This window comes from Setaria viridis, chromosome 4 (genome assembly GCF_005286985.2).
Source record: "Setaria viridis chromosome 4, Setaria_viridis_v4.0, whole genome shotgun sequence".
NCBI classification, from domain to species: domain Eukaryota; kingdom Viridiplantae; phylum Streptophyta; class Magnoliopsida; order Poales; family Poaceae; genus Setaria; species Setaria viridis.
The window spans coordinates 15429558-15445116 of record NC_048266.2 but is presented as its reverse complement, the minus strand read 5'-3'; the positions used below and the strand labels follow the sequence as shown (position 1 = coordinate 15445116).

General features: G+C 46.0%; 1 protein-coding gene across 1 annotated transcript; it reads right to left on the bottom strand.

Annotated features, from left to right (window-relative positions):
- Positions 1 to 440: 440 nt before the first annotated feature.
- Positions 441 to 4852, bottom strand: LOC117853281 (carboxyl-terminal-processing peptidase 3, chloroplastic). Its single transcript, XM_034735672.2, has 12 exons — positions 4412 to 4852; positions 4218 to 4299; positions 3852 to 3982; positions 3661 to 3747; positions 3499 to 3577; positions 2945 to 3033; positions 2622 to 2663; positions 2266 to 2385; positions 1882 to 1968; positions 1651 to 1800; positions 1034 to 1141; positions 441 to 944 (listed from the first exon to the last, which is right to left on the bottom strand). Exons 1-12 carry the CDS (start codon positions 4757 to 4759, stop codon positions 696 to 698), a joined length of 1572 nt encoding a protein of 523 aa, XP_034591563.1. The 5' UTR covers positions 4760 to 4852; the 3' UTR covers positions 441 to 695.
- Between the last annotated feature and the right edge of the window lie 10707 nt (positions 4853 to 15559).

Genomic DNA, 15559 nt, shown 5'->3' with positions numbered 1-15559 from the left:
TTTAACATCCAAAGATTTATCATTGAATAGAACTGTTTGGAAAACATCTATTCACGTGTTTCTTAATAAGTGGTTCCGGTAGGGTTTCAATTCTGTCTACTCCAATATTCACGTGTTTCTTAATAAGTGGTTCCTGTAGGGTTTCAATTCTGTCTACTCCAATTTGCTTGGAGCTGAAAGGCTTTAAAGTTGTTGCTGCTACTGCAATAGTTTGGATATATTTTGTAGAATCCTTGCATACTTCGTTTTCCCAGTCTTACGTTTCAAAATGGCCCTGAAATTTTGTGGTCTTAATTTACACATCACATTGGACAGGCAATATGCCTTGTGGCCAAACCGCCAAAGGTCGTTCTAGAGTCAAATTGGAATTATTATAATAACCAATCCGTGACCTTTTAGATGCTGATGAACCTTAAAGATTACACAACAATCAACAGTCCTAATTAAAATATTTTCATGCTATAATTCTGAATTTCTGGTCGTACATGCTGAGAATTAACGAAACACGGGCATTTGGCAAGGTCAATTCATACACATTGCCACGAACCGCCGAATAGATGATGCCTAAAATCAAGCATGCGAGGATCAGCCAGCCTATATATACACCATTACAGCACTTTATCAGTCTATACTATCAGCTATACAATCTACTACTGTTGAATTCAACAATATACAGAGCCTATGAGCTGAACCATCTAAGAAGCAGAACCCTTTGTTTGCTCTATTCCCAACGCTTGCTCTGCCACCATGATACATGAATCCATCTCCAAACTTGTGGCCTCGCTGTTTTCTCTTAGTTGAGGCGCTCTCGGCAGAGATAGGATATCAGGGCTGCATTGTATGTCAGGCTGGATCCCTACTTGATCGATTTCATGCAGTGCTGGAGAGAGATACTTCGCGACCGTGATAAACAGAGCAGAGCCATCATCCAACTCAGTGACACTCTGCAATAGTACACGATTGTAAATCATACACAATTCAAGCATGTTACAGAAAAGAATAGAGCACAAGTGTATTGTGAAGTTGGGCTTGCCTGAATTTTTCCTTTACCAAAGGTTCTGTGGCCGACTAGAATAGCTCGCCCATTGTCATGTAAAGCCCCTGCCAAGATTTCACTTGCACTTGCACTTCCTTCATTGACCTATGTTATGAACGCGAACACAGAGCAGGTCTCAAGTAAATCAGATAAAATATTTCAACATATTTAACAAATGGAAGTCATCACAGAAACATATGCAGTCTACTAGTCCACTACGGAATGAAAAATATCTGTACTGTTGTGGATCATCCTTGAGAAAAAATAACGATGTCAAACAACTCACTGAAGGTCCATCAGCAAACAGAATATGATTTTGGAAGCATTGAAACAACAAATCCTGTTTTATTTTCTCTGTCTGAGTTTATTCAAAAAATGTTTGTAAGTTCAAGGACCATTTTGTTAAGAGTGAGGAAATAGGCTTCAGTGCCATGATGTTTTCGAAGAAATACAGAACGATTAAAGAATGTGATATGGATGATCATTCTTCCAAAGGTAAAATTAATTAAATCCATGGTTAGTATTAGCAGTGCAGTGGTTATTTATGGCAAAATCTGTAGCCGTGTAGAACAGAAAAGAAGCACAGTCCAAGGTGCACTGAATGGAAAACTCACAAGCACTACAAGAGGGTCATGTGTTAATGAATGCCCTTGGATCATATTTATCGGTAGCACATTCCCCTCACGATCAATAGTGTTGACAAGAGTTTCATCTCCATCCAACCAAATTTGAGCCACATCGAGACCAGCTTTGACCAATCCACCCTATTCAAAAAAGCAAGATTAGTGCAAGAAAAAATTAGCTGTTGAACTTCTGAAGAGCAATTGTGAAAAAATTAGACTGACTGGATTATTCCGCAGATCTAGAATATATGACTCGACACCCTCATCCTCCATCCTTTTTACGGCATTTTCCATTTCAGCTGCAGCAGTCTGATTTAAAAGAAAACGACATCATATGAATGGTCTCAAAAGGACATACAGGAAGTACTTCAGGATATGACTGAAAATTAAAATATGAACATATTATGTTTACAGTAAAACAAGTCCAGGGGTTTTCCAAATTCCTCTTTTATGTTGAACAACAAATAAAGTATTCTGAATTGGAAAATGTGAGTTTTTGTAAAAAATAAAGTAAGATTAGTTCCAGTTCTCAAAATAACTGGGCCAACTGGCAGATGGAAGCCTCAAAATGTTTACTCCTTCAATATGAACATGTATAGTATTTACCTGAGAAAAGGCAGCTAGTCTAACATACCCAGTCTTGCACTCATGGCCATCGTCCGACCTATGAGAGATAATTGTAGTTGATAGAGGAGAAAGATTGATAATTTCACGAGATAGCTGGACCTATGGAAAGAAAAGGTAGCAGATATGATTATGAAACACCGATCTATTCTTAATAGGAAAATAGTTCTCTTGTGGCTGATGCATTTTAACAGAGTGGCTAATGAATTTGGTTAGCTCCGTAGGCACAATGCACATCTCAGATTGAATTGAAGATCATACCTTTCAAATTACACACATAAAAATTCAAAATCTGCATAGACTTGTAAAGTTGTTCAGACAGTATGTTAGGCATTTACCTCTTTTTGCCTAATCCTGCCACCCCTGTCATTGTCAGCTCCCTGGAGACATGATTGTGCATCAGTCAGAAAAGAAATACACTAATACGTGGAAAGATGCTTCCACCCCTAACTATGTAAAAGGGATATGGGATATGATAGTAACAATAGAAGCTCGGTATGTCAGAGAGCTAGGTGAGCGATGAGAACATGCTGGGCATTTTACTGTTAGTGTTTGAAGTTGAACTGATACTTGTCAAGTTGATGTATGATTTAGACCCAGCAAAAGAGAATTAAATGAAACTAAGGATAATTAAAAAATTAAGTTCAAGATAAGGAAATACATCTAATAGTTTCACTTTCACTGTTGTTCCTACACGGCCTCTAAGCCTCTGAGCTGCAGCCTCTCCATCCAACCCAGAAACACTTTTCCCTACAAAATCAGGAAATATCATCATCAATTTTAAACCTCCTGAGCATAGGCTAGTTCTATAACAACTCGGCTGCACAGTAGTAGGGGAAAAACAAGATAATGCATAGTCGACATAGCATCAATCTCAAATTTGGCTCTCAATTGTGTCAAGTGAACCATATTAAATCACCACTAACAATTATGCCAGTTGTGACAATTAAGGGCAAAATTGTTCTGACCTGCATCATCCAATTCATATGGCCATGTAATGATTTCTTATAGTATTTAGGTGCATTCTTTTATACTCATAATTCAATGTTGTCAAAAAAGAAAACGCTGAAGTCGAAACAGATGTTTCATGGATATATACTATAACACGGACCAACACTACAAGCATGCCAAAGATAAAACTGAATTCATACATGATAGTAAACCGTGCCTTGTGCAATCACTAGAACAGATTAACACTAGAAAAAGGTAAAATACCGTCTATCTCAACTAGCTCATCGCCTTCATGTATGCCTGCTCGATCGGCTGGGCCTCCCTGAATGCAGTCCATAACAAGCTGAAACAGATCTGGGGATAAGTAATTGGAACACTGTCTTAATTATTTCCTCTTCACAAGAAGGTGAGCAAAGACAAACTTACCAAGCGTCCAGAGCTTGGCTCCCTGTTTATGAATACCCCAACCCCTTGCACATTCCCATCGCTTCCTATCCTGAAACTCTGATACTCCTGCATGTGATAGACCATCCACAGACTTGTCACAACTCACATCAGGTTTGTGCAGGTCAGATAGCAGCTGTCGTAGACATTTTACTGTTTCAATCCATGCATACCGTTGGGCTGATGATCCTTGTAAATGGGTCGCCGAGCGTGGAAAGCATTCCACTAATCTTACCATAGGCCGCGTCAGCTGATTTCAGTGGAAACATCTCTACCATTGTTTGCTGCAGTTTCTGATCCCAATCTACACACTCAGGAAAATAAGCACATAGAAAATAACTAGTCCTATTTCTTTTATCTTCAGCCTTCAGGTGGTGATTTCCAAGAACATGCATTCTGCCTTTTTTTTACTGTTGGTAATAATGCAGACTTGACATAATTACTGTACCCACCAAACACTTGCAATTTCATTTCACTTCTATCAAAATTAACAATTGAAAGCACTCGAACAGCACTATTAAGCAAAATTGGGGCTATACCTTGATGGTTGAAGGTGGGATCAACGAAGGTCTCACGGATAAGCCCCCACGCCTCCACCAGCGTCTTCTGCACCCGATTCACCTGCCAGCAACCCAAACAAACAAAATCGCCATAAAAGAAAAATCCTTCTTTCTTGGCAACAACACGCAGCCGCCGTCCACGGGCACCGGAGGAACTCGGAATCCCGACCCACCTCGCGCGCCTTCGCGACGGGGAACGCGACGGTGAGCGACTCGGCCCGGGCCGGTGGGGGCGTCGGCAGCGGGGACATGTCACCGGCGAACCCGGTCAGCGACACCACGGCCGCGGCGGCAAACCCCGCCGCCGCCTGCCCCAGCGCCCGACCGCCGTGCTCCGTCCCAGAGGGGCTCCGGACCGCCACCGGCTCCGGCAGCGGAGGCTGCTCCCGCCTCGCCGACCGCACCCGGAGCCTCGCTCTCCCCGCCTCAAGAACGGCCGGCCGCGGCGGGGCCTTCCGGACCCAGCCGGGCAGCGGGCGCGGGGCTAGAGTGGCGGCGAGGGAGCACTCCACCATTTCCATGGACGCGACGCCAGCGGCGGCAATGGCGAGAAGAGCTAGCTTTTCTCTCCGGAACGCGCGGGATACGGGTGTACAAGTGGACACCGGAGAAGTCCACGAGAATCTCTCTGGCTGTGCCGTCTTCAGTTGAAGTAGCAGCTGGGCTGGTGGACGGGAGGAGATCCGTGTGGAGGGATTTTCCCGCGCGTCCACGTCGCGGGCGCAGGCTCGCACACGTATCTCCACTCCAGTCGGCGGGTCCGGCCTCCGGCGTTTGGGTGGTGGTGCGCGCGAGATACTGTGTCTAGTGTTTGCTGGTGGTGGTCTGGTAGACCGGTACTCTGGTCTACCCAAACGGCCAAACTGATGGATTAGGAATATTGCTGTATGTAAAAAAAAAAGTGCACGTGTATGTATCTAAAAAATCCGTGAGAATGTTTTTTTTATATCTCCGAATTGTTATGCTGATTTCGCAGACCATTCGTTTTTGTTCCTCTCAGCTTTGTGCTTGTTAGCATATCGAAAATATAATTCATCAGGTGGCGGTGCTAAGATAACATAAACGCAAAGAGAATTAGATTGCAGTATATTTGACGGGGAATGGGTGATTACCTTCTTTGTTTGATTGTACTCTAGTAACATAATCAGATTACGGTGTGGGTGTTATATCTTATTAGGTGGGTGAGGAGGGGTAACGAGTTTGTATAGATATTATTTAGGTAATGGATTCGATTACAGTGTCAATTGATTATAGACCACCGCAACCAAACACATGTAATGGGATTCGTTACCTTCAGTAATTAGATTAGGTTACATTTGAGCCAACCAAATACCACACAAGGTTCATCAAAGAGTTGTGATTCAGTTTTTCTAGAAAAAGTTAACATATTATAAAAACGTTTTGACGATAATTTGGGAGAGGGGCACGAATACACCGTATGTTACCTCTTCTGACTCACCTTCACTTTTTAATAGTTTATTCCAAGTTCACTCCATCTACAATCATGGACATAGATTTACGTTTAAAATGAACAACATTAAAAGTTTGACTGCTTGAGAATGCGTTTGGAGTTTAGAGACCTACAACACATTTCACCTGAGAAAAAGTTTTGGAGTCTGACTCACCTATTGAGAATGTGCAACTAGTTTAGGGACCTTCAATGCAACTACTGGGGACACGGTCTCCCTCCTGACCACGGGGTACGAGAGTTGCCTCGCCGAAGGAATCACTGCACGCACGGCGCACCGCCCGCCCGCCCGCGAGGCACTCATGCTCGGCCGCTCGACGGTGAAGCCACCACGCTGCTTCTAGGCTCACTCGTCCGTGAGGCAACCGCGCTCACCAACGGGGGCGGACGCACTGCCTCCCGGCCTGCTCGGGCGACCACGTCACCCACAGGAGCTGTTGCGCCGCCTCTAGGCGCGCTCTCTGGCTGGGCCGTTGGGCCGCTTCCCAGTCAGCGCTCGAGCTCCATCCTCTGTGGCTCCGTGTGAATGGGGTTGGCGCACGCCAGCGGCGCGAGCGAGCGGCAGACGAGCGGTACCGGCTTGAAGCGATGGCTACGGCGCGTGCTCTTCTGAGGCGGTGGCGATTGAGCGAGATTCGGGAGTGGGCGCGAGGGCGAGCGCAAGCGCCACAGGCAGCGCTGGCGCGCCGGATTGGAGCTGCGCGTGGAGATCGGCGGGGGCGGTGACGGTCAAGCGGTGAGCGAGCGCCGCACGGCGGGTCGGTGGCACGGCAGCTCCGGCCGCAATCAGCTCAGGGGTGGCGGCCTCGGATGTACCCCTCCGCTCATCAGGGACGGGAGCTCGAAGGGGCGTACACGTGCCGCGCGCCAGACGGAGTAGCAGAGCCACGTGGCCAAAACGCACTGGAACGGAGTCCCTAATTCTATTTTATTTAGACTTGCGTGTGGGGTCTGTGCGTCAGTGACCTTGCACAGTAGCAAGGCCCCCCGAGAGGACGCGAGGCCAGCAACTTTAATATAAGGTAAGGTAGTAGATTCACTAAGAAAAAGTTTTAGAGTATTTTTTTATAAAAACTACGAATCAAAGTTAGGAAGAAAAATGCTTTGATTAAAATAAGAAGTTAGAAAAAGGGTAAGGCTTGCAAATTAGAATTTTAGTAATTGGCAAGAAAAGAAAAACATATAATACCTTGCATCGCACCGTCACAAGATTGTCTCCATGGCGGTGATCTCCTTCACCCTCACGCCACGGTGGTCTCCTTCACCCTCACATTATTGTCAGTATATTTAACGATCATGAATAAATCTGCAAGAATATAGATATACTATTGTAGCACTTCATCAAAAGTATTCCTAAAGGTATCGTATTTTCCAAAGGAAGGCGGGTAGGTCAAAAGAGTTTACTATACATATGATTATACTATGTATGAATAGAGACAATACTCAAGGTAGGGTAAGATAACGATAGAGGAGTAGTATGACACACACAGAAATCATCTCAAGATAACTAAGCTAGGGAGAAGGACCGAGAGTTAGTTCTATGTTCATATGTACTTCCTATATACTGTACAAATCATACAAGCACAACATATATACACATTGTATATGACTCAGGCCTATTCACCTAGGCACACACGGGGAGACAGTAGTGCACACATGGGGAGATAGTACCCGTGCCGGTTCCGCCCAACAAAGTTATTATTAATTTATGAACTCCTACAGCGTATCCGAACGTGGGAGGTTATGAAGGACGAACAGGGATGTCACCACCTATCGCCTACCCCTACACACCGTAAGGTGTTTCATATCCAATGAAGCTGAGCAACCTAAGCACCATACTTGCATTGTTAACAACACTCCAGCCACCCTGAACTATTGTGACTATGACTGAAGCTATCATAAACATGGCCATTGAACCGATGCCATAGCATAGATCAACTAAGCTATACAAGGTATATATACGCATACAGAGTATGTACTGAAGCATGGTCTCAAGGCATACATGAGAGTATATAAGCCTATACTACGATAGCAAGGGTATATGATTAGCATACGAGCGTATAAGCCTAGCACATCAACATAGCAAGGGTATATATCTAACTCATGCATACAAGAACCAAACACAACACTATATAAAGAAGATGAATACTTTGAATAGAATAAAGTCAACCTAGGAAAGTAAGATACAAGAGCCAAACCCTAGACTCCAAGGAGACCTGGAACCTAAAGTAGAGCTACTCTAGCCTAACTCCACTAACTTGGAAACTAAGAGGAAGAGAGTGATTCAACTTGTGGTGTGTGTAAGAATGGAGGAGGTGCCTCTCTATTTATAGGCTCCAAGAGACACTTTTGCTAGGGAACCTTCGAGGAATATCCTATAATCAATGTATGGAAGCCCATCAACCGTCGCCACGTGGAAGCTGTTCAGCAGAGGAGCCAGAGACGGTTCAGCTGATCCAAGGGTTCGACCAAATCCTTGGTGGCTCCTCTTGCAACCGCCTTCATGTGGTAGTCTGACATGTGGGTCCTAATGGCGGTTGTGTGCGTTATCTAGTGGATTGAGGCGGTTGTGGTAGTTTGTGGGCCCTTCAATCCATGGGATGAACACATGGCAACCTCCCATTGGTGAGAAATATGTTTCTTGGATCCATAGAGTGTGCTTTCTCCATCCTTTTGTGTTATATCACTTGCAACCAAATATTCTCCAAGGACAAGTGGAACTACATTATTCTTAACTAAGTATGCATGTAAGAAATGCCAATCCTTCTTTATTCTTGAGTATATTGATGGTCATATTTGGTACTTAACGACCATCAACAACATCCCCAAGCTAGCCCTTTGCTCATCTCGAGCAAATGCTAAGACTTAGGTTGGTTGATCAAGAGTCGCTACTATGTTGTATTCCTAACTTATCCATGACTACAACAAAATATTCTACCAAGAATTGAATAAGTTGGCATTGATCTTACCTCTTACCTTATTTTTGTGGGGCATGTAGCTTCACCTTGTCTTGGGTGGTTGAAAGATAGAACGATTTTATAGATCACCAATCACTCATCCTTTGATCAACCATCAATCTAGAGGTTTTGCAAAGTTTTTCAAAAAAAATCAAAGTTCCCCAAATGATACTTTCGGATCGCTCAATGTGTATGATTCCTCACCAACACATAGAATTGTCTTTCTTTCACAACCTACTCCTAATAAGCTTATATGTGGAGCTATAGGTGGGGAAGAATCAAGGCATACCTATTTCTCATGTGTTGCTAAGTCAAAGACTGGATCCTTTGGAGAAGCAAGTCATACAACCTGATCAAGATGTGCATGTGTGAGGATGGTGCATATGGTGGATGGTATGTGGACTTGTTTTTTTATGATCCTTCTCTCTCCTTTACTTTTTCTCTTGAGACATGGGCTATCTTTTCTTTTCTATCTCTCTTTTTAATCATGCTGTCTGAGCATGTCCTTTATTTCTTTTTGCATAGCTTAAGTCTCTTTTGCAAGCATAACTTTGGAGAGAGAGGTCATAAACAACATCGAGATTTATTTTGTGGATGGATGAAATGATGATTGCTAACTCCCAGTGTAGAGTTTAGCATATGGTGGTGGAGTGTACGTGATCTTGATCATGGGAGTATGAAAAAGCATCTCACTAAGGGTCACAACAATTTGATAAGGCTTAATGAGAGAAGAAGCTGCATATGTGGAGGCTATGTAATAGAATCAACATATGACGTTGGATAGGAATTTGTCATCATTGAGGAACTTATCATTTTAGCATTTTTTTCAAAAGTAAAACTCCAGATATCAAGCATCACATAGAACAAGATCATAGCAACTCTATTCTACCATATCTTATCTCACAACAACCTAGACATGAATCATGCTTTTTGCTACCCACAAGTTTCAAGCTAAGGTTTGATCATGGAAGCCAACAAACTCAAAAACATGGGTAGGATACTAAGTTGTAACAAGATATATGAGAGAAAATAAACAAAGCAACTATTCATCATTTCAACCATAAGGAATTAAAACATTCTTACTGCGCATAGAAAAATAGTAAATATTTTTTTGCCTTTTTAGTTTTTTTAGATTGTTATTTGTTTTTATCATGCAAATTCGGAAAACAATAAAGATATAATTTACCTCTCTTGTGGGGGTCCTCCCCCAAGCTAGCTTTAGGCTCACTGTTGTTGGTTGGGGTTGTACCCCGTCCAACAAAAATAAGCCCTCAGCTCATGTTGCTTGTGCTGCTGAAACTGCTACATGGCGTGGATCTTCTCGCCAATCTGTTGCTACCAATCCTGAGTGGACTAGATGTGCTGGTTCAGCGACTCCTCCATGTTGCTAGTACGCATGGTGAGCTCGCTCAGCTATTGCGTAGACCGGTGTGGTCTCGAGCTGAGAATGATCACCGAGCAACGGATGTGGAAGGAACACCACCGGAGCTAGAACTAGTGGACCAGTCCTGATGGATCAGTTGGGCCCACTCGTCACTGCGCACACTTTGCCACGTCGAGCTACTATCCTCGTGCTGATAGGAGGGTTGGTCCCAACCGAAAGTGTACTCGGGCGTTACCGCGGGCACATAAACGGCTGTGGCCCATCCCGCCTGAGCTGGAAACATGGGAGACTGTGGCTGTGTTGGTGCCAGCTGCTGCATGGCTGCACTCCTTGACATGCTCCGTGTCATCCTACCACCAGAAACACAGGGTTGCTGTGGTGGAGCAGCGCGAGCGGGGTCGCTGGAATACGTTGGGGGATGATTCGCCGAATTCCGCCGGAAGGGAATCCTTTTTGCTTGGAGGAAGGAGAAGCGGCGGAAAGGATGAATATTTGTGGGACGACCCAAGAGAAGGGTAAATATGGAATTTTACCACACCGTCTATGCTAATTTTGAAAAGAGCGATTGCCTGAGGGCTCTGTTCGGAGAATGCAATCATCAAGGAGAGGATTTCAGAAGCAAGGAGGATTTTGGTGCATTTATTGTTGCGTCTCTTCCAGGAGAAGGAATCGGAGTTGAGAGAAATTTGGAGCAAAAGATATGTTTTACACCAAAACTAGGGGGCATATGTTGACGCCGATTTTTGACACGAATCAGGGTTGGTGTCAAAAGGAAAAGAAAGTGGCTGATGTGACTAAACAAGAAGCCATGGCTAAATGAATCGGCCGATAAAGCTACAATGGTTCGGCCAATTGTCCAATGAGATTGATAGGGTCCGGCCGATGAGAAGCTAGGACAGCTCAGCCGACGCGTAAAAGTTTGAGGGCCAACGGATGACTTAAAAAGAAATTATATGCATTTCATTATTTAAGGTAAAATGAAATTAACTTTTTCTATCTTTAAAGTTACTGTGCAACAGGGGGTGAAACTTAACCAGTGTGTTAAGTGTAGGTTACAGGAGAATGGGTGAATTTTTCACAATTTTTGGAGAAGACTATTTATTCCATTTCCTTTGTAATTACACATGCTTAATGAGGAAGGTGTTCTTCTTTCTGATTTACATAACAACTTACATTTTTCTTGCAAACTTCTTAGCAAAACAAAATTAATTCAACTAGTTTCACATTTTTCTGAGTTCTAGAATAATTATTATGCAAAAAGGAATATTTACACTTAGAGTACCAATTTAAAGTCAAAAAAGTAACTTAAAGTGTTAGACCAGAGCCCTAACCATTTTTCTGAGTTTCTACACATATAAACAAGCATCACAGAGTTGGTTTCATATTTTTCCTACCTTTCTCCTATTTATTAGGATTTAAAAGGCCTAAACCATGATTAAAAGCATAGGATATTATTTACCACAGTAATATGAGCAAACTTATTTTTCTTAGAAACTAGATAGGTCAAGGATCCCAACAAAAGTGGTTTGGTATTTTTGTGATTTTTCTACGATTTACAGGGCATTTCCAAAGTTAATGCCTTTTTCTGCCTATTATTAAAAGAAAAGCCGTAGCAGACTTGCAAGCTAGCCCCTAGTTTTACGGTTAAACTACGCAGAGGTCCCTAAGTTTTGCGCCCAAACCCCTAGAAAGAAAGGGGATGATGCAATGTGGTCCCCGGGGCTCGCGTGGCGGCGGCGGGAAAATTCCCGGCGGTTCGCCGACGATGATGGGACGACAAGTAGCCGGGAGGGCGCGGGGGCTCACCTGAGCTTGGTTTGGCAGGGTTGGGGCGATGAAGATGGCCAGCGGGAAGCAGAACGCGGCGGCGGCGGCGGAGCTCGGCTGGCGGCGGTGCAGGCGGCGTTCTGGCGCACCGGTGACGTCGGGAAGTGTCGTTGTCAAGATCAGCGGATCAAGACTTAGACCAGTAAATTTCTTTTATGCGCGTAAGCCTCAGATGGTTGCGTAGGAGACATGGATTTAGACTGGTTCGGGCGAAGGGAGCCCTACGTCCAGTATCAGAGATGTTCGTGTATTGCCCACGCGGGGTTCTGTAGTAGGGGGTTACAGATCGACGAGAGAGGGACTGGTCCCAAGTCTCTTTGGTGCTTGCGCTCTCCGGGAGAGTTGTAGTGTACTATGGCGTGAGGGAGAAAAAGCCGATCGATCCATCCCTCTCTCTGGCCTCGGGTTCCTCCTTTTATATCGCAAGGGGGTGGCCAGAGTTACAGTTGGGATCGGGTAAAAAGGATTGTAAAGAGTAAAGCGTAGAAAGGTAAAAGGTATGGCAGGAAGGAGGAGCAAGATCCTAGGCGTCCGATGCCTCTGCCGACCCTGGACACGTGCCGGCGCGCATGTCGGAGGGGGAGGTCGCCGTGTGCCAAGTGTTGTTGCTCCCTGCAGATAGCTACTTCGATGCTTGTAGGTATCAGATCATGATGAGGGCGTTCCGTCGTTACCCCAGCGTCCATTTGGGGAGGACGGTGGATGCTGTTGCTCCAGTGACGGGTGCTGAGAGGGAGAGCGTCACATCCGTGCCGCTGGGCGCGCGGGACCCGAGGGTGCGCGGGGCCCGAGGAAAGGCCGCTCTCTCCCTTGCTCCGGCCGGTCGCAGGCCATGAGTACCCTGTGGCGAATGGGAGCCGGCCGCCGGCACTGTAGCCTGCACAAGGCGGTCGTGCACGGGTACTTGCGTCGGGTTGCGTGAGGGGCGCGGTCGCCCTGCCCTCTGCCAGATCTGCGGCGCATTTATGGCAAGGCTGACGGGGGGGCCCACAGGATTTTGTCTGTCTTGCCCATGTGGACCGCATCCGAGGGGGATCCCGGCCTCGGAGGCCCCAGCGCGCCCGACTCCTTCGCTTGGGGTCGGACGAGGCGGAACTTCTGTGGCAAGGGGTCGGGCGCCCCCGACCCTGGGGTCGCGGTCGGGCGAGGCGGAAACCATGCGGAGGGGGGTCGGCCGTTCCCGATCCTGGCATCTTGATCGGGCGAGGCGGAACTCTGATCACGTCTTAGTGGGCCTGAGCCTTCGTGTTTGTTTCTTTAAGTGGTGCCTTAGGGGATCGTTAATATTTCCCCCCAACAGGAAGGCGACGGACGGCTCGGAGACGTGCGCGGGGAGGTGACGAAGCGGGCGGCACAGTCACCGGAGTGCGGGGTGGCGCGGAGGAGTGAGCTCCATGGGAGCTCAGCGGCGGCGCAGAGGAGGAAGCGGTGGCGCGTGTGCGGGCGGTGGCAAAGGGGTGGCGTTGCCGGTGAGGGAGCTCCTTTTATAGGGTCGGGGTGGAGCAGAGGGTCGAGGCGGGGCTCCGGTGGGGGAGGGATAAGGTAGGGGGCGGAGAGTGCGCGGGCAAGATGACCAATGCCAGCGGCACCATTGGGCAGAGGAGGCGGAGCTCCGGGTGGTCTCCGGCGGCGATTGGCTTTTGGGCGACATGCGACTGGGGCTTCCGGTCTGTCGGGCGGGCGAGGCGGAGGGCTACCGTGGGGGTTGGGCGAGCAGGAGAAGGCGCGGGACGGCGTTGGCGTGGCGGCTTCTCCGGCGAACGGGCGCGCGCGCGGTGATCGGAGCAGAGCCGCGGCAGGAGCAAGCGGACACGCGCGCGGCCGACGGTTGGCTAGCCCGGCGTTCGCCCCGTCCTATCGCAGACGCGGGTTGGGCGCCGTGGCCCTCGCCCTGTCGCTGGCGCGCGGGCGTCGAGGCTTCCTTCGGGCAGCAAGCCCGACCAGCTTTGGGACGATCTTTCTCCGAATCTTTCAACACAACTTCCGAAACTCTTTTAAACAAACTTGCTCAACTCTGGACGTTCTTCAAACTTTGTTTAAGGTGTTGGTTTAGATCGTGAAAGGATTCGAAGATATTTCGTGCCAAAGTTAGCTAAAAATTTGGAATTCCAGACTTAGCCAAAATCGGCCGAAGAGGCAGGATTTCAGGGACTTAGCGATGTTTGAGTCGATTTTTGGACAGCTTCCAAGTTGAATTAGACCAAGGTGTTTTTGAAAGAGTTGTTCTACAATCTGAGGACTTCAACTTTTATTTAGGGTATTTCTTGATCTTAGTTCAGAAAATTGGAGGAACACCCTCGCCAAGAGGTGTAACCTGCTCAGTTTTCCAGACTTAGGATTATTAAGGCATTAGGGGTGAGTTGACCGTTTTACCTTACTTTGACCGGGGTTTTGAACAGGTTATGGCCCGATTTGGACCTGGGTCAGTGTAACAAAGTTGGAACACATTTGAGGTACTACAACTTTTGTTAAGGCCCTGACTTGAGTTTAGATAGAAATTTGTGAGATATAAGCTTACAAAGTTGGAAGAAAACTCGAATTCCAGGACTTAAGAGGTTTTTAGGGTTCTTTAGTAATCCGGTTGTGATTGCTGTTTTTGAATCCCTTCCACTCCGAATTAGTCAAAGTGGCTTTAACAAAAGTTGTCTGAATTAAAAAGTTTTACAACTCTCATTTGGGCAGAAACTTAAGTTTGTATATAAAACTCCAAGTTCTAATTCTAACTCCAAAAAGAGCTTCTTAGGGTTATAAAGGTCATTTCACCTTTTCAATTAGGGATTAAACACTGGTTTACATTTAAAAGCACTTAATTTAGGTTGAGTTGTTACATGGACACTCGGCAAAGTGCTAACGGTTGACCCGCCGTTTGACGGCCGTTGCACGTGGCGGGCACGTGGTGGCGTTTTGCCGAGTGTCGAGTTGTTATTTGCCGAGTGTTTTATTTCCTACACTCAGCAAATAAGTGTTTTGCCGAGTGTAATTTATTTGCTGAGTGTTGTTATCTTAGCACTCAACAAAGAGGTTGTTTGCCGAGTGCTCGAGGGAATGCACTTGGCAAATATGAAAACACTCGGCAAATTTGTAGTGGCGAAGCTTGGTTCAGTTGGTTCGGTAGAGGAAGAGAGAGAGTGGGGGAGGGAGGGAGGGAATGGTGACCATCTCAAAAGGGTTAATGCGAGGTGAGGTAGAGGCGCTAGCACGTGCGTCGGGCAAGTGGGGGCATTGTGGCTCGCCGACAAAAGTTGGCCGCCGCATGGCACGTCATCATGAATTGGTTGATTCAGTTAAGTCGTCATCGACTCTTTTTTCTCGCTCTTTGACCGATCTAAAGTCTCCAAACCCGTGCATAACCTACCCAATCAACTTATATAAAAGTTGGTCCATAAAACCCTCTACAACCTTTACTAAGGGCACTTGGATAAAAATTCCACGCTTTGAAAGATATGGAGCTCCAAAGTTTGGCAAAACTTGATTTTACTGAATTTTCAGACATACATAAAAATGAGTTTTGCTACAATTTGGGCTAGAATTCTAGGGTTAAGATCTTAAGATGTTGACGAACAAGTTCAATGGACGTCACTTTCAAACATAGATCAACAAGTTCTGGAAAGGATGTTTGGAAAGTTCTTACATAAAACTTGGAGAAAATATATTGTCAAAGGGGTGGTTTCGGGTTTTTTTAGGG